The sequence below is a fragment of the Lissotriton helveticus genome, chromosome 2_1 (genome assembly GCF_964261635.1).
Source record: "Lissotriton helveticus chromosome 2_1, aLisHel1.1, whole genome shotgun sequence".
NCBI classification, from domain to species: domain Eukaryota; kingdom Metazoa; phylum Chordata; class Amphibia; order Caudata; family Salamandridae; genus Lissotriton; species Lissotriton helveticus.
Genome location: NC_136059.1, coordinates 1971549045 through 1971571902, shown reverse-complemented (window position 1 = coordinate 1971571902; position 22858 = coordinate 1971549045). Strand labels below are relative to the sequence as shown.

General features: G+C 44.1%; 1 protein-coding gene across 2 annotated transcripts in view; it reads left to right on the top strand.

The window, feature by feature from the left end:
- LRBA (LPS responsive beige-like anchor protein) overlaps positions 1-22858 on the top strand; it is a 2244423-nt gene that overhangs the window by 2053729 nt on the left and 167836 nt on the right. For both annotated transcript variants that reach the window (XM_078676915.1, XM_078676916.1), the window contains exon 50: positions 16827-17004. In XM_078676915.1, coding sequence (XP_078533041.1) covers positions 16827-17004 — 178 coding nt within the window. The remainder of the gene's footprint in view (positions 1-16826; positions 17005-22858) is intronic.

Genomic DNA, 22858 nt, shown 5'->3' with positions numbered 1-22858 from the left:
AACCTACTGAAACATTAATTTCGCCAGACAAAGGTGCGCCAGGAAGTTTCGAGTGCATGATAGAACTTTTTGTAGCACCAGTATCCAGCAGAAATGGCTCTGACACTCCTGAGGTAATTACCTTGACATAAGGTCCATTCTGATCTACTGGAACTGAAACAACTCCCTCTCTTTGTCCATGGCTGTCCTAGCAATCGTTACCCTCATTTTCGTGTTCCGTGTAATAGTCGTCAGCATAGTACTGAGCTGACCTGGACGACGCATTATTCTGTTGGTCAAAGCTGTTCATCGAATTCTGAGGCGGAAAAGAAATTGTATTCTGGGTGAAATTTCCACGGCCCCTACCTCTAGGGGCATGTTGAACACCTCTTCCCCTTACACCTGAAGCACCGCTCAAACGTCGCGCAAGAGCCGGACAATTACCTTTAAAGTGACCCTCTTCTTTGCAATACGCACATTGATTCGGGCCATAAGCAATACGCTGATGGGAAAACTCGTTTCCTTGCGCGTTTCTCGAATACTGCTGTTGTTGTTGGTAATTGGGCTGACTAGTCGTACGAGGCGGATAGGCTTGCTGGAGAAGAACTTTAGTTTTTAAATCTTTTGTCTTTTTGTCGACTTTATCTAGCTCGTCTTTGAGCCTATTTTCGTAGTACTGGGCTGTAGCTAAAATTTGCGCTGACGTAGAGACAGCCCAAGCACTCTCTGAATCTTTCAGTTTATTACACAGTTCAGGGATTAAATTATGTACGAATTTGTCTACAAACAATCTTTGACCACCCTCGGTAGCCATATCCTGACCACTATGATCGGTGAAAGTCTCCTCAAATCTTGTGAAAAAGTCAGACACATTCTAATCTTTCTTCTGCTTGCACGCAGATAGCTTGTCCCAGTTTACGCGTACTTCAGGCATTATCGTTGTACGCGATAATTCTACCGGGAAGTTCAGCTATTAACGGCTCAGGTTTAGAACCACCAATTTGTCTAGCATCTATAGCGGCAATGTTCGCCCATGAGTCACCTAGTTCTTGGTCATGGTTCGTATGACGTATTTTGCTCCATAGAGGATGTGGAACAACGTTCCCAAACAACATGTCGATATCCGCTAAATTCATTATACATGAGCTTGCAGTTTGTGATAACTCCTTATAATACCCAGTCGGGTTTTTACGAGGATCAGGCAGTGTCTGCTTGAGTGCTAAGACATCGGATCTTTTCCAGGGGACATGTACCCATACACGCTGGAAATGAGGCAGAATTGGTGGATTTGCATTCGCATCACCTTCCCTCCAAACCGGAGGAACCTCTCTCATGGGGTACTGTCTCGCTCTTTTCCCGTCTGGTGCATCGTCTTCGTGACATGATCTAGAGACGTTTCCCTTACTCCTATAAGAGAGCAATAACTCTATCGCTTTCTCAACATCTGCACCTATAATCATACCTTCATAGAACTTGAAGCGTGTACGCCATAGTTCGTTCATTGTGTATTTGGTATCATTTGTCTTCACATCTTCGCCCAGATATACACACATTTCTTCGAATACGTATCTCTGAGTGGGTGCATTCCATTGACGGAAAACTTCCATAACAGACTGAACATCATATCTAACAGTATCCGTAATCCATTTACGGGCTAGTTCATTCAGCACTTTTCTTTCCCCGTAATCAGGCAGTTGACTACGGGACTGTCTATGTTCTGTTTTAGGGGTCATTTTAGGCGACCCGAAGAAAGGTGAAAGCAGACCAGTGACGGTACCGGTCACTCTTTGTCTAATAGAAGGAGAACCTTGCGGAGGAGCAAGTGCATCGGAAAAAACAGGCTGAGGCAGAGAAGAAGTAGAGGCAATAGCAGAGGAAGTTGAAGTAGAAGCAGACGTAGTATCATAGACAATAGCTGGAGCTGTAGGCATAGTCGTAGAAGTAGATGGAGTAGGTAGCAAAGATGGCGGCCCTTGAGAAGGCTGCGCCGGAGAAGTAGAAACCAGCTGAAGAGAAGCTGGCGTTCGTGCAAGAGCTGGGTTACGTGCGCCGGGGCGCGGTATAGTAAATGCTTTGGCGTTGTAGTAGCGTCTAACGCATACGGTGGAGGTGAGCTTAATAAGTGGGACATTAATGGATCTTTCTCGGATCTCTCCTCTTGACCTTGTCCCTTATTTGGTAACATCGGGTAGCATTTATCTACTGCTAGTTTCTTGCTCCTAAGTATTTGTTTGTTTTCCTGCTCTTCCTCGTTATCCCTGTATGCAACGGCAGCTTGCACCATTGACATACCTTTTATTCCTTTTTGCTAATTTTATTTCTTTCTGTTTGGCTTCTTTGCGCCATAAGCGGAAAGAGTCAAACATCGCCGGCCGGGCTTTTCTCTTAAATAATTTGACCTCTAGGTTATCTAATATTTCTGAGTCGAAACTACCATATTGGGGCCATTTTAAAACACCATCCTTGCGGGTGTATTTTATCCACACTTCATTATATGTGATAGGACCTACGCCGTGCTTTACATAGAGCTCATATGTTGGAGTTCCAATCGGAGGAACCGGACAGGAATCCTCTAATCGGGAGTCCTTACTATAACCAAGACAAAACAAGTTTCCAAGTCTGCTAAAACCAGGCATCTTTGCTCACTAGTCTAGCTTCAAACTTCAAAGGATTATCTGTTACGATATTTCTCGTGAATACACAAGTCCTTCGGCTTTGGGGCTTGCAAGTACCAAATCAAAGCGTATCTCAAGGATACCAAAAACTAAGGACAAACTAAGGACTGGGAGACGCTCCACTTATACTTAACTGAAGTATTTGAAGATCGTGACTAACTGAAGTATTTGAAGATCGTGACGTCGCTAGAAGACTCGTCTATCGTTTCGCTCTACCAAGGATCACTGGGTCCAAAACAAGGCGATAGTCCTTCGTAGCCGTCGGGACGCGGGGAACCTCGCAGCAAAGACCTTCGGAACCACGTCGACATACAGGGGTCGCTGAAGTGGCTGGCCGTCCTCTGGAGTTTTCACACGAAGCTCCTCACGAACATCTGGCTTGGACCGTCGCCGCTTGATACCGCCCCGAGTTGGGCGCCAACTGAGGTAACGGGTTTTTAGGAACCCGTTTGGTGCCAGGGGATAACACCCGAAGACCTCTGAGTTCTCCCTGTTCCGGACCACAGAAACACGAAGTCTTCTAGTCGAGTCAGAGATCAAGTTTTATTGGCAGCTACCAAGTAACCGGTGTCTTAGAAGCACGACAAGCACGGGTCATGTGTTCTCAGGAGACTGTTAGTTTTTACAGAACCAGCCTTCTCCTTATATACAGAAATAATAGCTGCAAGCAAGAATTCTTGAGTTTATGATATGGCTATACACATATTTCTACAATAATACAAAAGAGCGAAGTCATGTAGGCAAGCCCGTATTTTAGATGTCCAATTCGTGATAGATTACCTAGCCAGGCCCGGAACTCCCATCAGATATCGGTGAAGCCCCAATAAAAGAATGCACCTCCTAGTCATAAAACTGGCCATAAACAGGGAGCGTGGACAGGTGTGTATGTGTGTAGAAAACATGATCTGTACGCGGTGAATGGTTTGTGGTATGTTGTGCATTGATGCTATCGTGTTTGGCCACTGGGCGAGGAGCTGCCCAAACAGGTTTGGCTGGAGGCAAGGGAGTCAGTTGGGACAGGTCAGGGGGAAGTCAGGGAAGGTGGACGTGTCCTTTTAGATCAAGCTCGACCTTTAATTGACTTATCATGAGGGCAAGACACAAGATGGATACCGTTTACAAAATGGAGTCTGAGGGGTCGGGACGGAAACTACGATTCAGGGGTGTTGGCATACCTCGATCATGACGCAAATGCATAGGAATGATGTCCTAATCATTATCGGTTCGTCGACACCAAATTCGTCATGGTACGTTGATGTTTCGGGACACGGGTATCGGACCTCGATACCGGGACAACAGTAGGGTCCAGAATTTCAGAACCACAGCCATATGGTACTGCAACAAACCTGGTAGGGTGGCTTTGTGGACTCTTTGTTAAGAGGCCCCGTACCTCCAGACCTGGCTGGAACAACAGGGCAACACCTGCGGGCTTTCTGAAAGCCAGAGCAGATAAACTCAGCCGAGGATCCCTAGCCTATAACTAATGGCATCTCTGTCCGGAGGTGGGGCAAGGACTCTTTCAGCAGTCAGGAGAGGCCTGGTTAGATCTGTTCACCACTGCAGAGAATGCACAATGTCCGCAGTTTTGCACGCTGGAGTTTCCAAGGCGGCTCTCTCTAAATCTCGAATGGTGCTCAAGCCTCCTGTATGCCTTTCCGCCCATACCACTCCTGGCCACAGTTCTCAAGAAGCTGAGGAACGACCTGGCCCAAGTCATCCTTGTGACTCCAGACCGGGCTAGGAGAGTTTGGTATCCCGAGCTGTTGAGCACGGACATCGATCCTCCGCTCAGGCTTTTCCTTTGGCGATCTTCTGTCACAGCAGCAGGCGAGGGTTCTCCACCTTAACCTGGCAGTGCTGCACCTTCATACATGGAGATTGAGTGGCGACAGCTGATAGCTTTTGACCTTCTGCCCGAAATCTGCAATGTTATCTTGGCAGCAGTTTGTGGCATAGTGTTCAAACAATTATGTTGACCCCCTTTCTGCTCCCATTTATCAGGTTTTTCTGTTTATTCTTTCTCTTGCCCAGCAGGACTCTGCTTTGGGCACCTTAAAAGGTATTCTGCCATCTCAGCATTTTTGTGGTTGCCAGATCAGCCATCCCTGTTCAAATCTCCTTTTGTAAATAGTTTTTTTGAAAGGTTTTTAACACGATCCCACCTACATCATGCCTCAATGTGACCACAATCTAGTATTCACCTTTCTGATGTGCACTTCTTTTGAGCCACTGCACAACTGTACTCTCAGGATTCTTACCATCAAGACAGCCCTCCTAGTGGCCATTACATGCACCCGAGTCAGTGAGCTCCAAGCTCTGTCATCTAAGCCTTCCTACCTCTACATCTTTCTGGTCAAGCTGGTCCTCCGCCCCAGAGCTTCCTTCTCTTTCCAAAAGTATTCACTCCCTTTTGTGTAGGCTCATCCATCACCCTGCCTACCTTTTATACTCCGCTGCATCCCTCTAAGGAAAAGGATCGACTCCCTCAACTTGACCCAAGAAGAGCGTTGTTGTTCTACCTTGACCGCACTAAAGAATTCTGGGTGGACGGACAACTCTTCGTGGGGTATGCAGTAGAGAAAAAAGGCAAAGGCAGTGTAGAAGCAGACTGTCTCACAATGGATTGTACTCTGCAATAAAATCTCCTACAAACTGGCCAGGAAGCAACCCCATGTACTCATTCCAACAAATCTAAGGCTGCGACCACTGCATTAGCATGCGGAATTCCTGTGCTGGGTATCTGTCAGGCAACAACCTGGGCTTCTCTGCACATGTTCACCAAGTACTATTACCTTGACAGTCCAGTCCTTCGGGGCAGGCACTTTGCTTGTTTGGTCCTGCTGGACTTTTTGGTGTGAAATGGTTTCGCAGACTCTCCTCCGGGGAGAGGTATTGCTTGGCTATATATTCTAAGGTAAGGAATCTGAGGCTAGAAGTTTCTATCAGATGAAGAAGTTATTTACCTTTGGTAACACCTTGTCTGGTAGAAATTCTATTTAGCTTCATATTCCTTAACGACCCACCTCTCCTCCCCGCTCTGGGAACAGATTTATAGGGACAGGGATTTTCCGCTTCAGTGCCCTAGTTTTCCACACTAGTGCTCAAAGTTCTTCATGGCTCTGCGCTCCTGTGGAAGTTTGTGAAAAGAAACTATAGTCGGCACACTGGTTAGCTCCTATATAGGCACCCCGCACATGGCTTCTGGCGTGGGCGATGCCATACGGAGCCAAATTACTCCACCTAACAGTGTGCAAGGGTACTGCTCATGAAAAAAAAAAAAGCCAGTCTGATACTTGGGAATAATTCTAAGGTAAGGATTCTGCGGCTAGATAGTCTCTACCAGTTAAAGTGTTACCGAAAGTAAGTTACTTGCTCTTGAAACGTTTGGACTAGTATGTTTCCTCCTACTCCATATATGTCACAGTGGGAGTTCAATCTGGTTCCCACTTTTTCGATGAGGGCCCCTTTGAGCCTCTTCACAATTGTTCATTATGACTCTTTGCTATCAAACCAGCTTTTCGTGTTGCTATCAATTCTGCTAGGCGCATCGGTGAGTTGCAGGCACTGAGCATCAAATTCCCCTTCACTGCTTTTTACCCTGACAAGTAAGGCTTCATAATCAGAGGTGCTTTCCTTCAAAAGGTTGAGCCCCTTCCATCTGGGCCAATCCATAATTGTACCTTCTTTCTGTCCCCACCCTGCCACGGAGGAGGAGCAGAGGTTGCACAGGCTCCAAGAAGAGTGATGAGTTTTTATATGGACAGCACAGAGGACTTCTGCAAGGATCACCAGCTTTTTGTATGTTATGTGACAACCAGAATGGGAAGGTAGTACAGAAATAACATTATCTAAATGGATCGTTTCATGCATCAAAATCTGCTATGCTATGGTCCAAAAGAATCCACCAACAGGGTATTAGGATTCATTCTACAAGAGCCAAATCCACAACATCTGCCTTGGCTAGGGGAATCTCTGTAGGTGACATATGCAGAGCAGTCAGCTGGTCGTCCCTTTACAACTTCACAAACCCTATTGCCTGGATTCGGAAGTGAGGGGGGATGGGCTTTTCACCCGATCCATGGTACAGAACTTCCTAGTATAACCATCCATCAAGGTCCTCCATTATCTAGGTTAGTATTACTGAGAAATCTGCAGGTAGAATATCCATCACAAGAAAAATGTAATTTGGTAACAATATTTCTTGTGGTTACTTTATATACCTGCAGATTCCTCACTGATTTCTCCCACCTCCCCGCTGATGGATGGTTATGGACCAATATAATAAGATCCCAAATGTTCTATTATTGCACTACATATTTTACCTGATTTCAGTCTCACCTTGCCACCCCAGCCGCACGGAAACAACAGATGAGAAACACATTGGCACAACCGTGGGGTCAAATTATGGGATTATTGAGCTTTCAGTGACATCACTTTTGTCATTGAACAGAGCTAGGACCCCCCTACCATCGTTTGAGCCATGCAAAAATGTTTTCTGGACCCGTCTAGTGCCTGGTGCCGTATTACAAATTAAGAGGTGAGAAATCTGCAAATAGATAAAATATACATCAAAAATATCGTACTAGAGGAAAGTAACTTTTACATTTGACCTTCCTTATTAGACTTTGGTTTTCGCTGAATAAACTCTTTTCCCCCCCTCGAGCACTACTTTTACTTTTTTTCGCGGATTGTACACATTTTGCTCACACGTCACCTTCTCATTTTAAGTAAAGAAGAATTTGATCCCTACCTTGTATTGTTAATCAGGTACTCACAGCTGCTGAGCCTAGGTGCGTCCTGAGCCCAAAGCACCTAAGCATGTTTGGGTGCTGCTGTGCACAGGAAGCGTAATGGCAGTCAGAGGCACCTATTGCTTCTCTGTGTTCACTTTGCCACTCAGGTCTCGCAACTTGCTTTACTCACAGAACCTTTGTAATGCAGTTGGTTAATCTCCTCTCTCCATCATTGGCTTTTGTGGCAACCACATTCAAGTTCGGGCCCTGTTCGGTCTCTTTCGTTGCGTACCAGAGCATTACGTAAATAACAGCGACCCTTCTTTATTATGAAAGTCTAGTCTTGCACAGGAGTGTCCCGTAGAAATGTACAATGTGGCACATAGCAGCAGTGTTCAGAGAATTCCTAGGAAGCTGTGGCCGCTTGCTCTGTATTTTTCTTCTTTTTTTCTTTTTTGTGGACCAATCTGCTCTGTATGCGATATCATTGCAGCCCACAATTAAAGTCGCGCAGTGCTTGCTAATTGCAAGAGCCGTATTGTAATGTACACCAGGTGTAGTAATTAGCCGCCAAGTGAAGGCTGCGTATTTGTCTGCTGCTGCTGTTGCTGAATCCCCCTGTGTTTTTACACCATCAGATAGCTGGATTTAATTGAGGCCACATCAGATGAGGCATTACTGACACGTTTAATTGAATGAGCATCCAGGGAGATTTAACTCATAATATTGATTGGCTTTTAGCCACTTGCTCAGAAAGGTGTCTGGGTAGCTTATTAGTTGTTTTATTTACACCTTTATGCTAAGAGTACAAATCGGAAATCATGGTGCAATATGCTTTTGTAAGTACTCTTAACAACTTTTTAAAAAGGACTGATAATAAAAATGCTAATGTGTTTCTTTTCTATTAGTAGCTGTATGTGAGTATAAGCTGCATGTATTCCGGTGGCTTCAGGGGCGACCTGGGCGTTTAGTAAAGGTCAGTAGTAGAAGTCCTACAGCCATAGAATATTAGAGGCTTCCCATTTTTCGTTAACGATGCAGCCTTAATGGTGTGTGGGCACAGCGTAGATCCATGTGTACTAGGGCAAGCTGCTTGTTTGGGGTTGCAGCTGTTTGCAGTTGGCCACTGACCCCTCACCTGCTTCTTGAACCCATGGAGCAAGTGCATAAGCAGCCCTTCACGGGAGCAGGGGTATGTAGAACATCCATGATGCACAGGCCTTATCCAAGTGGTTTTCTTGGATTTTTCAGGTGACTCCACTGCATGGAGTGAACTGTTGTAAAAACGCTTTCGGTATTAAAGTTGAAAAACAATGCTTCTGTCCCTTTTCAGACATGGTCATGTTGCTTCATTTTACTGTTTTGGAGTGTGACGGGTTTTTCTACCCATTTGGTGGAAAAGTGGAGTGGCTGGGCCACTTATCATGCACCACTGTTCATGTAGGGAATACAGATCATTCCAGAATGGTTCCTGAAAGCACAAGTCAGTCATAAAAAGCAGAGGCATGGCCACCTTTTCGAAGGTTGCTCGCTCCATCCCCTCCCATAAGCACCAGTGCAGACTTGTGCAGCAATATTAAGAATCACCAGCTTTAAAAAAAGGTGGCAGGTTCCATCATTCTGCACCTGGGGGGTGTTCCTGCTGATGACTTCCTGTTTGCAAGCTGAGGCTTATTTCGTTCTGCCGTCTTAGCTATTGTGGTTGGCGATGGGCACGGCTGAGGTTCTCATAGGGTCAAGTCTGTTTATTCCGTCTGTCTGCGTGACTGCTCCACAGGCTTCGAAGCGACACATTCTGTGACCGAATTACGGACGATGTATTCTGTATGCGAGTACGACTATGAGAAGCTGACGCCAGGCGTGGTTCTGCTCTTAGCAGCTGAGCATTTTTTTGTTTATACGATAACCATCAAACAAGGGGCCACGCTTCTGTCCAGGCCTCATTTTAGGAACAGTAGCCCATGTAGTGCGAAAATACCATGACGACCTTCCAACTTTAGTTAGACTGCCCATTATTCTTTATTTCAAAGTTTTTGATCCTCCTACTGATAAGTGCACCACGTATGAAGAGAGGCCTGTTTTAAGGAGGGATTTTAGCACGTATATTTATCGTTTCTGATGGATGCTTCTAATCATAGATTCCTCTCCTTGTGCATACCACTAGACACCCGATTGAATCAATAGATTTTTCATGGCATTGCTACTGCGAGCCGGTAGGTGGTGTTGGCTTTGTCCCGCCGGAAGTGACATTACAGCTGCAAATAAGCAGCACCCCTGTGCACTGCAGGCAGTTCCTTTCTTTCTGCCCCTTAGGACACCGATACGGAGCTCGCTCCCAAACATCTTTGGGGTTCTCAATCAACATTCCAAAATCACACCTGCCTCCTTTGCCGGGGCTCTCTTTCTTCAGACTTCAAAGCCATTATGGATATTGTGCAGTTTCGAACCTTCCCTCTGGGTCAGTGAGTCTTTGATCCTGATGTTTCACCCTTGTTGTGGATTTCAGTGAGAGTGGCTTTGAGACTTAATGTCCTCCTGCATCTTGCTTGTGGATCATGCCAGGTGGCACATGCAGACTGCAGTGGGATCTCAAGTGCCAGTGGGCTCAGTACCAAGGGAACCTGTCAGATGTCATCTTCATTTTGAAGGAGACTGCAAAAGACTTACAGCGGTGGCTGTCCGACTGCATTTGGACCAGCAACAAACCTCTGTCCCTTCTCCACCGAGAGCTGATGGTTGTGACAGATGCATCACTGTTGGGTTTATGGAGGTCATCAGAGAGATGGGAGGGAGCATAAGGCTCTGGTCTCTGGCGGAGACCAGCTCCACATCAACATGCTCGATTTGGAGGCCATTCGCTTCACGTTGAAAGCCTAATTACTATCCATCAAAGTGAGGCTGGTTCAGTTCCTTATGGACATGCCCACCGCAATGTGGTATTTCAAAAAGCTGGGTGGAATGGGGTGTAAGGTTCTGTGCCAAGAGGATCTGCACCTCTGGAACTGGCTGAGCTATCAGGTCATGTCCCTGGTTGTGAACTATCTGGTGGAATCTTTAAATGCCAGGGTGAACAAACTCAGCTGGAGATGCTCAGTGGATCATAAGTGGTAGTTGTTCCCCCAGGTGGCACAGGGTATCTTCCAGCAATGGGAGAACCCTGGGTGGATCTTTTCGCCACTGCAGAGAATTCACAGTGTCCACACTTTTGCACGCTTGAGTTTCCAAGAGAGCTCTCTTTTAGACACATTATCACAAGAGTGGAGCTCAGGACTCCTGCATTCCTTCTAGCATCTTCTCTTCTGCTTCGAGTTCCAAAGAAGATTGCAAATGACTGGGCCCAAGTTATTATAGTGACTCCAGATTGGACCAGGACAGTGCAGTACCCAAAACATCTGGATGTGAGCATCTATCCTCTGATCAGGCTGCCATTGCTGGAGGATTTTCTGTTGCAGCTGCAGGGCAGGGACTTGCATCTGGTCCATCTTAATTTATATTTCCATGCGTGAAGATGGAGCGGGGGCAGTTTACTTCATTTGACCTTCCTCCTGAAGTTATAGATGCTAGTTTGGTGAAAAGGCACTCTTCTGAAAAATGTGTCTTATGAGTGCTGGGATAGTTTTGAGGTCTGGTGTGGTTCCCACAATAAAAAAACGGTAAAGCTGTTGGTTGTCATGCTTTTTTGTTATCTTTGGCCCAGCAAGGTCTTGTAGTGGGCACTGGTAAAGGGTACTGGTTGGTCTTTTTGTGTTTACTGGACTAATCATCCTTGTTTAAGTCACCTGTTATGCATTTTCAGAAGGATTTAGTATGTATGTTTCCACCTAAAACATTTGTGATGCTTTAATGGGACCATCATTTATTCTTTGTGTACCTACTTGAGCCAATGCATGACTGTCCTTTGCATCTCCTGTCTCTCAATGCAGCCTTTCGCATTGCGATAACTTCAGCTGATCATGTGAGTGAGCTAGGGTCTTTCAGTCCAACTGCCCTACCAACTTTTTTTTCCAAACATGCGTAACAGATCAGAGCAGCATTCCTGCTAAAGGTTTTGACTCTTTTTCATGTCTTATAACCTAGTACTTTTCCTTTATTCTATTCTCCATGTCTTCCCTCGAAAGAGGAAGAGAGACACAATAATTTGGGCCCCAAAAGTGTGTTGAGCTTTCGCATCGATCGTACCAAGGACCACCGGGTGACAATGATCTGTTTGTGGGATTGTCTGTGGCAAAGAAATGCAAGGTGGTGAGAAGCAGACTATATCACCATGGATAGTCCTCTGTATTAAGATGTGCTACGCAGTGGCCAAGAGGCAACCTCCAGTTGATATGAGGGCTCAATTCACCAGAGATTAGGCTGCTACCACTACATTGGTGTGCAGAGTACCTGTCTTGGATATTTGTCAGGCTGCTACATGGACATCATTGCACATGTTCACGAAGCACTATTGCCTTGGCAGTCAGGTTTGTCGGATAGGCATTTCACGTCTTTGGTCTTGCAGTATGTTTTGGTCTGAGCCATTTCACAGCTGTACTATCTTTGAAGGTACTGCTTTGGTGTCTGTTCACAAGGTGAGGAATCTTCAGTTTGAAGTATAAGAACAAGCTGCTTGCCTTCGGTAATGCTTTTTCTGGTGGATACTTTAACTGCAGATTCCTCACTACCCTCCCAACTCCTCGTTCAATGGAGTATTCGTATTTTTACCATCTTCAAAGATCCCAAATTAAAGCTCTGTGCACTGATACTGACAATTGTTCCGGGGAGGGGGCATGGCAAGATTCAAGCAAGAAACTGACATCAGCTCATAGGGATGACTCGTATATGCTTCTTCATCCCTTCACTTCTGGGGTGGAATGAAGCCTAGACTGAGTTGCACGGCGACAGCTAGCATTGCATGGAAACACTGCACTGAAAGTTTTCTGGATCAAGACCGTACCTGGGGAATTTTCTAAAGGTGAGGAATCTGCGGTTAGACTATCCAACAGAAAGAGTATTACCAAACGTAAGTAACTTGTTCATTAGGGTGATTTGTATTTCCCTGTCCCATTGGCTGCAGCTCAGCCTATCCGGGATGAGTGTTTGTCACACTATCAGCTTTTGAAAACCTTTAGCCAGTGGCTGCTTAAGTAAAAACTTGTCTAGTTAGTATCTATTTAGTTAAGTCTCATCTTTCATTCGTATTGTCGCAGGTACTGCTCCCTTATCCATGAAAGGTATGGTGCTCTATATATTTTAACTGTGTTAATTTCTGCCCCTTCCTTGGTGATTGAACTTGGAACTCAGTGCGGACAGAGAGTTTGCCTCATGCTGTTAATGTTGCTCATGAACTGTGCAAAGCCATCCAAGAGGATAATTTTGGACACTGTTGTAAAGCTACAAACAGACGGAACATTATTTTTAATTTCTGCGGATCGCTTTATGTCCGGGATCATCAGAACTAACTGCCTCATGTTCACCATCAGGTTTTTAGAGGTGTAACTGGCAATGATGCCATTTTATTTCTCACTCTTGGTAGCAAAGAACAGTGCTGACACCCTAATATGCGACTAATCTGATATCATTAACCTAGATTAGAAATACCTATAGAAGTCTGTGAGCTCTGACACTTTGCCACAAACTGCCAATTCAGGGTTCATTGAAGCTTCTTTTGGAGCTGAGTACATGTGGCCTTCTGATTTGGTCGTGAGCGTCAATTTAGCAGAACCTGGCAAAGAAAGTGACATTATACCTGTGTTTGTGTTGGTATGTGGTACTGCATATCACACGTGGCCTTGGCACAACTGGGAAACGAAACCAGTCAAACTAGCAGTGCACGCCGTTTTCAAAAGACGTGTGTTAGGGTTGCCATAGAACCAAAGAGAGAGTAACTAAGAACCAGGAAGACAATGTTAAAAACGAACCGAATTGCATTTGGGTTTTGGAGATTTCCAAAACCTCTGTTATGACCGTTCATTCATTACGTCTTTTAGGCGAATAATTCATGTCAGTGCTCCAGTGATTAATTATTAACTTTATTTGATTATTAAATAATAATTATGAAAGTACACTAGCTAAGCAATAAATAACAAAAAGTGAATATATCAATCAGTTAAAAACCACAGCAGCTAATACAGATGGAAGTCTAACGTTATTATTCATGCTGACAACATCAAAACAATTAAAGCATTAAAGGCTTCCGAAGACGTATAGATGATCAAAAAGGCATACTTTAAAATACACTTCCGTGGAGGAGAGCTACTGAAGTACGTTTAAAGTTTATTTACAACTTTGGGTACCCTTTATCTTTGAAATAGGTATTAAAAACAATCTAGAAAAAGAAAACATAGAATTTATATGAAAGGGTACAATGTAATAAACTCTGTGGTGAGCATTCATCACATGAGTATAAGCAGATGGACCCGGACAGTGCTTAATTTGTAAAAAATAAAACATGCCAGGGCTCTAATCAGCAGGCCACTATCGCTTGGACTGCCCATTGCTGCTGTCAATTAAGAAACAGCATAACTAGTAAGCCACACTCCTACAAGTGTGAAAATTCGGACAATTTCAGGACCCCAAAGTTAAAAGATTGGATTTCGCAGCAAGTATTAGTCAATCTTAATGTATATTGAATTAATAAACAAAAGGTATGCTTATCTCAGAATTTTAAAAAACAATGCCACCATGTGGCAGACTGTTATAAGAACTGGTTCTTACAATTAAGTTCTGGTGCTGAGCACGGGATACCACAGGCTCAAATTAATCACTGGACCCTGAGTCAAAATGATTCAAGGGAAAGCTCAATAGCCTTCTAATGGAACCACATCTGAACCTGGTAAAAGGAGACAGTTCCCCAAGGCTAATTATCAGGTCTCGATATGGTTCCAAGCTATAAGTGGTATGAATCACTTCATATTCTCTATTAGAAGACTTTTTAAGCTCTACTGCAAGCCTATTGCTGGTCCTCGCTTCCATAAAGACCTGTTTTACACAGGTTTTATCTTTACTCGAGATTTCCGTAGGGTTTTTTTTAACTGAGAAGGCCTATCCAATTAGGCAAGCCCAGTCCTATTGTAAGAGATCCATGGTACCTTTAAGCCTTTATCATACAATATACAGTCCTGGATGATGTCCTTATTCAAAAAAGCATGCTGATTATGCCTGATGGAGCACAATAATAACAAGGAACCTAGCTTTATTTGGTGCTCCCATCATCCTGCACGTAATTCATCATGGGTAGCATTATTGGAGCTGCTCAAAGGCACCCCGAAGAGATGGCCTATATAAATCGATTCTCTTCGATCTGAAGGCTGTTCACATTTCTGTTGCCCCAGATTCAGGGCTCCAAAAGTCAACATCGAGATGCATTTCCTATTGTACATTTCCAGCAGAGGGGCTATATTCACCACCAGGTTGAACAAGAAACCTACAGACTGAGCAAACCATTGTTACCTATTCAGCAAACTCTAATCGCATCTACCATAATCTCCGATGGTCACATCCAAGTAGGGAAACTGATAAGCCCTTTCAAGTGCCTGTTTAGAATTTCAACCTGGGTCGCTTTCGCTTCTGAAGAAGACAAAACTCCTTAAACATATTTTTCTAGGCAGCATTGCTTACAGGGTAAGAGTAGGCGGTGTAGACCAATAGCTTCTAAAGCGTTGAGCACCAATATCACTGCCCTAAACTGTACCCGTTTCTCAATGGACAGCCAGTTCAAAACAATTAGTCTTCGTAATAGACCCCGTCTTTCTAGATCCTTGATGAGCTCCCATTTGTTTGGCTATTAATGTAGTAAGAAAATGTATCCTCAAAGTGTAACTGAAATCAAATGGTTTAGAATGAAAGAAGAAATGTCCGTTACATGGGTTAAGAGATCCAAATTGTAAGCGCCACCTAAGGTATTCAGCCTAATAAAATGGTTTTCTGCTCGTAACTGCTAAGTAAGTAATGAAGGCGGACACCCCGCAGCGCAGCACTCCAGGGCACCTTGTAACCATTGACCACTCCTTCACAGGTTCGGATTCCCCCCCCCCCCCCCCCGGAGAGGTGGAAGGACGCTGGAGAGCATCCGGCACATGCCTACAGAAATAGGACGCTAACTAGCTACACCCCTCCAAAAGCAGTAGATTAGCTCTAGTACAACAACAGCTACACAAAAATATGTTAATGTTAGCATATGCTCGAGGTACTTTTTATTGACGGGGTTGAGCACCTGCGAGTCCTCTGGCTGGGTACAGTTAAACCCATTGAGCCTATGTTTATTATTGTTTCATAGAAGCTTTCCTTACAAGACAAGAGGTGATGACAATGAAACCAGTGCTTGGACGGTGCCTGAGAGTTAGTGGAATGGCAAAACTGTCCTAAGACGTACACGTTGGCGACGCGTGCCATGAAACCGTAGACTGCTCGCCCAACATGGCCTTCTTTCTAGTGACTATTAGTTGCGTGTAAAATGTCATTAGATGCATTAGAAATGGCACACCGTTGCTGCTTATGGTAAATTAAGCCACTGTAAGATCCTAATCTTTTTTTCTCAGATTAGCGAGGGATAGATGTCAACGAATTGTTGGACCAGCATTTTTATTCACGTTTCTTAAATACTGGGCACGTTTTGTTGACTACCATGTAGTAACCCTGTCTTTATACTTTATTAATTTCTGCAAATGCAATATGTGCAATATTTTTCAAAACCTGTGCATAGTTTTCTTTCAGACTGCCTACTTTTCTTTGCTTATTCTGTGCATGCAATTGTTTTTTCTTTATTTCCTTGTTGTGGTGTCCGACTTCTGTCGATCTCTAAATAATCAGTTTGGCAAATATCGTCAGGCAACTGGAAATAGACAACGTAGCCTACACTGTTTGACCTCGCAGTTATAATAATTCATCCCTCTTTGAAACAGCCATTTCACATTTTGATTATAATTTAGATATACCTGCAAAGATTTATTTTCTGTGTGACTGGCTGAGTATACAAACATAAGTATCTGGGTGACTACTGTGTCAAGCTGATCAAGTGTGCGCTGTAGATATTGCTACAGCACATATGAACAGGAGAACATGGGAAATAAAGGAAGGTCTCCACCTACTTTCCAGTGTTTCGAATAATATTTTTTTTTAAAAAGGCCTTTAGCAAAATACATGGTCCTGTGTCCATGTCATTTTGGAAACACCTGTGACATGCAGTTACTTTTTAAACAATGGTTCATCCCACTCTTCTTCATTGACACACATCCCATTATTTCCAGAAGCGCTCCTCACCTGCTCTGTTCCCTGCAGTTTCCACTGGCCTGCCGATGCTTCTCATGCTTCTTTCTCTTGCAGCTTCTTTTTGCTTCTTTATGATAATGGGGTCTCCCTTCTCTTGTCCTGTCGTCTTTCTTGACCCCTTCCTGTGCCTCCCTTTCTTCTCCCATTTGTTTGGGTTCCTGTTGTGCCCACTCAACAGTATCTCCTCCTGCAGACGCCGCTGATGTTCACAGACCAGGCCCAGCAGGATGTCATCATGGTCCTGAAGTTCCCCTCCAACTCCCCCGTCACTCACGTGGCCGCCAACACCCAGCCTGGGCTGGCAGCACCCGCAGTCATCACCGTCACTGCCAACCGGCTCTTTGCCGTCAACAAGTGGCATAACCTCCCAGGTAAACGAACATTTTCTTTTTCTGTTTTAAAAAATTGTCATCTTTAACTGTTCGCCAATAACGTGAATTCCACTTAACGTTATGATAGGTTTGTTTTGGCACAGCATATTACAGTCAACAACACATGACCATAGTTTATTTGGCAGAAACTTCAGGGTGATTAAAAAAAAAAATGTATGAGCTTATCAAAATTGATTTTGTTTTCGTTCTTTTTCCTTTCAATTCCAGGTGAAATTATTTTTTTTTAAAACTGCAGAGCTACAGATTTACATGCTATAACATATGCTGAATTAGAAACTGCAGTCGAATCAGTATGTTATGCGATTCTCTGTAGAAGGAACCTTGTTTTTTATTTATTTTTTCACCTTCGGGATTTCCTTTTCATCAAATTTCAGTCGTAAATAACATTTTCTGAAGCTGCTACGTTTGTACTTTCTAGTATGATTCTGGTCTTGCCTCAGGGTTCGCATTAAAAAAAAGTCAAGGAAATGCCAGCCTTTGCCGTCAGATTCTCAAAGTCTCGCGTAGCTATGGTGTATATAGTTAAGCCTATGCTCAAGCTGTATATCATTAGTCCATTAGTGGTTATCTTTCCTTAAACTGTCTCGTACAGATATGCTCTTTACTCTCTGACACAAGTGTTCCTATGGCTCTCTCATTAACACCTTGGAGCGCAAGGCCTTCTTTGAAAATAATTTACTAGAGCTAAATCCTACTGCTGTTTATCCCAACTCATTGATTGATCGATCACAGATTTATTAAGTATGCAGTTACCCCAAGGGGCGTGTTGTGCTTAAGTCCGTGTTAAACCATGCTGCTCGTAACTTGATTGATTTCTACAGCTTGTGTTACCCAGGTGGTCATAGGAGGTCTCTAGGCTTTGTTATAGATGGCACCAGAGCCTTTTTTTAAAAAAATGTGTTTCTCCTATGATATCACGTTTATTTTTCCTCAGACAATACCTGTTGTTAATTATACTTAATATTATAGTAGTCATTCTAAAGCACTCTGCTGCCCCTGTGGCTAGGTCAATTGTGTATAACATCTACAAATAAATAAATACATTCTTGAGTTTCCAGCTAAACGCTCAACAAGGAAGGACTAAGTGTGATTCCTGAGTGAAGAAACTGATGGTCTCTAGCCACCAAAACGGCTAATAATTTGTTGGTTCGTCTGAGGAATGTAGAACTATGCCAGAGCTCAGGGGTCCTATTCCCAAAAATGCAAAATTATGGACATAGTTTTACATCTCATGATATGTACCTTTACATGTTTGTTCCTGCTGAACAAAATGTTCACTATTACACTTCGAAAGCTGTGCCAGGCACAGGCTTCCAGGCATAGAGACTACTGGGAGAATTCCAGCAGGCTCCTATTACTGCTGCGCTGCAGATTTCTACAGTGTAGAAGTCCACACAGAGAAGATGGACCCCCCTGAACAAACGCACAATTTGTTTTCTCCACAGAGCCTTCTCCATATTTTTCACTGTGGAGAAAGCAGTTCCATCCATTCCCCTTCCCATATTTGAATGGGAGTTACTTCAGCCCCTCTCTGGAGTAATCTCTGACTATTTTCAAGGTCTGAGGGTTTTGATCGAAGTTGAAGAATACCCACAAACATAAATGTTTGTGGGCTTTCACAAACTTCCAAGGCAAACCATACCTTGGAACACTCGTTTCGCCACACCTCGAGTGGCATTTACTATTGTAGTTTTCTCCACACTTGTGCCAGAAAAATCCACTGTAGTCCATTCATTTACTCTGGCCTGAAAGCCCTTGGTGATTTTCTGCTAGGCATAAATACGTTTACGGCTGAAATACCTTTGTGAAAAGGCCTCAACACTATTTTCACCCCCATAGATTGTTTGGGGCACACTTATATTGGGACTGTAAAGACAAGCCCAACATTTTAAATGTAATTCTTATTCACATGTAATCACTGTAGCTTTACCTGCACCTGAGAACATTAACCCTACCTTTTATGCTCTAGAGAAGTATAACTACAGCTCTTGTAACTTATGAAGCATGTGATTGTGGTTTTAGTCTTTGTTTAATAGTCCTCAGTATAGATCATTGGCTATTCAGGATCTAATTGAGGACCTGTGCAGAACTCATAGAAACTGCATCAATGTCTAAAACACTGAGCAATAGAAGGTGCAGCTTCTGGATACCTGTGAGTTTTTGGCTTTCAGGCCCTCATCAACGATGACCATGTTTTTACTGTATTTGTGAGAGGGTATTTTGACCTATTAGTGGCTGATGAAAAATCTTTGTCACCTTTCTGTATTGTGAGGAGTAAAAAAAATCACATTTTGAGGTGTTAACATGAAGATTCTTCAGTCATCCAGCCCTCAAGTGAGCTGGGTTTAGGGCAATACATTTAACAATAACTCAATGTTTAAGATTTAGTAGAGAGAGGGAGGACCCACATGAAATCACAAAGGTGTATTACAGAAATAGATAGACATTCACCCTCACTGTCCTTCCTGATAGGAAATTGTAGAACCAAGCCAAAGGATGGCTCTTGACATTCCCTACTTAGCCCAAAATGTCTATCGGCATAGAGTTGTTCACAGTATTAAGGGCAGAGAAATGTTCCAGTTGGTCCATAACTGCTAGGCGACCTTCTTCATTGATTTTCAATATGTTATCTTAGAACACATAACTTGTCTCAGTACCATGGCTATGGGAGAAACCAGGTAAGAGCTTGACTAGGCACTTTTTCAGGCTTTATATCATTGATACAATAGCAGTGGCCTTAAGAACAGCTAAATTATTTAACATATATTCTTCTTCCTCTATCTGTACAATCAGCATTTGCTGCTTCTAGGAAGTATCATCACCAGTACAAGACATTTGTACAAGGGCCCAAAGTTGTTCGTAGGAGACTCCAAATGGGCGTTGATGCTTACTAAAGCCGCCTGTTCTTGGTTCAGCTTTGTGCATCTTTCCTCCACCATCTAGACATTACAGTCCTCTATCTCATTCTTGTAACTTTCTCTTTTCTTCTCCCTTTTCTATCCTTCTCTGAGTTTCATTGGGTCTAAACATTATGATTTAAAATACATCTTAGCCCCAAAGAATGAGAGTCTGTGCTCATCACAAGCTCACATTAAACACTGCTGTTAGTCGTCAGATTAAACAGTTGATATCCTTTAAGGTATCCTAGACTTTGCCAGCTACTCCTAAATATTTTCTTTAATGTGCTAACTCGTCCCAACTTCCTAATAATGTGCACACATTGTAAGTCATGTTGACATTTCCTCTATTGTTTCTCAAAACCGGCTTTTACAACTATATCACTTTTATTTCTTTGCCATACAGTGATTCTTAGTTACAATGCAAAAGGTTTCAGCACTCTTATACAATGATATTAATTTGTCATATCACAATCCACAAGTTAGTAGCACATAAAGAAGAATTGTCCAAATCCGTGGTATATATTTCCAGATGCAGTGTTCACTTTATTTTTCATAAATTAATTCTCTCGCCACAATTCCATAGATCATAGCCAACGTGTTTCGTCTCCTAAGAGACTTCTTCAGGGCAGATTTCCAGTAGGTAGCGATCCTGTTCTTCCAAGGCGGCGATCCTGTTCTTCAAAAGGCGGCGATTCTGTTCCCTTTTAGAAGTTCTGCATCTTTCCTGATTTCGGCACGGCTGGACCTGACATAAGACCTAATTAAATCGCTAACGGAATCATCACTCCTGAGGTCCCTTTCATGCCAGATTGTCACCCAGAGGACTGGGAAGGGTCAGGTGACCCTTTGACCGAACAGTTGGATTATGATCAGGACTGGAGAGAGGACCTTGGGGATGTCAGTGGTCTTGATACCTCCCCAGACCTTGGCATGTTGTCTCCTCCTACAGTGGCTACAGAGGAGGGAGCTTCCTATGCAGTGACATTGCGTAGGGCGGCCGAGCCTTTCCACTTCGAGCTCCCTATGGTGGCGGTCAGGACTAACCTCCTGAGAGAGGTGCTTCAACCGCAGGCGAGCTCTTCCGTCATTTTGGGGACCTGGTCCAGGCCCATCATGAGGGCTCCCTTGGATAGGATTATTGCCCGACGCCACTGCCACTGCCCAGCCCCCAGCGACTCCACTTTCCTCTCCCAACACCACACCCCTGAGAGCTTGGTGGTCCAAACTTCCAAGAGCACATTCTCTAACGCTCCACCAGATAGGGAATCCAAGAAGCTGGATCATCTATGGAAGAGGAGCTTAGCTAGTGCGAGCATTCTGAATTTGTACTTCCACCAGAAGGCATTCAGGGATCAAATGTCAAAAATAAGCAGGAGATTATCCTTTTTCAGAACAAGAAATAAGAACTAACCTCTCTCCTTCCAAGTGCAGTATATTTTCGGCCTCACCAGCGTTCATTGGGTGTTTACTAAAGTGATGGTGGTGGTTGCTGCCCATCTTTGGAGATTTGGGATATTTTTCTTCCCCCAACTTTACGACTGTTCGTTGAAGACCGGCTCACCACAGTCAATCATAGACCACCCCCAATGGCAGCCTCCATTGTGGAGACTGCCATGGACACAGTGCAGTACTAGTCCTTCACTCTGCCTCAATGTGTGTAGGACATTAGGACTATGATCCCGATGTTTTAGACTTGATCCTATATTACGGTGAAAGCAGCTGTGAGTTTTCTTCACCTCTTAGCCTCATGTATCCTCCTTGTCAGTTATGCCAGGTAGCATATGCTGGCTCTGCAGTGGAATCAAAAGTTCCAATGGACGCAGCATCAAGTAAATATCACGAATGTCATCCAGAGTTCAGAGGAGACGGCTCACAATCTGCAGTAGTGGTTGGTTGAACAAAATTGGCCAGTGGCGGACCCTTCTCACTAACCTACCCATACCTGATGGTGGTGTCAGACGTGTTCCTGCTGGGCTTTTGAGGCCATATAGGGGAAGGAAGAGCTCGGAGAACTTTGGCCTTCAACAGACGTTTGGCATCACATGAGTCAGTTTGAGTTGTGGGCCATTCGTCTGGCTCTGAAGGCCTTCCTGCTATCCATCAAGAAAAGGCAGGTGCAGGTTCTCACAAACAAGACTGCTGCCATGTGATAATGCAACAGACAGTGTGGAGTGGGGTCCTGTGCCATGAGGGTTTGCGCCTCTGGAGCTGCTTTTAGCGCCTGGGCATTTTTTTTATAGCAAGCCACCTGACAGGTTTGAAGAATGCCAGAGCAGAAAAGTTGAGAAGGCGGCGCCTGGCCGAACACAAATGGCATCTACATCCCGAGATGGTGCAATGCACCTCCCAACAATGGGGAGAACCCTGGCTAGAACGATTTGCCACCGTCGAACGTGCAATTTCAAAAATTTTGCACATTCATATTTACACAAGAAAGTTCTTTAAGAGATGTGAAATGGAATTCAGGGCTTCTGTACGACTTCTGATCCTGACCTCTCCTGCCCTGAGCTCTGAAAAGATCAAGATCGACTGGGCAAATATCATCCTTGCAGTTCCAGATTGGGCCAGGAGAGTGTGGTACTAAGAACTTCTGGACAAGAGCATCTGTCTTCAGATCAGGCTACCACTTTGGGGAGGGTCTTCTATTTCAGCAGCAGAACAGGGTCCTCCGCCCGAATCTGCACAGTCTACATCTACATGCTTAGAGACTGAGCATTACCAATGAACTAAGTGTGAGCTTGTGCCTGAGGTGGATTTCATCCTTACCACCAGGTGCCCCTGCATGAAATCCATTTGTCAGCTGTTGGGACAAAAGTGTGGCCTGGTGTGGCGCATGCTCGCATAGCTATCAGGTGTCCCTTTGTTTATTTTATCTTTAGCTAAGTAACTCGTTTCAGTGCACTATATTAAAGGTTATTTACTGGTCCTTTTGC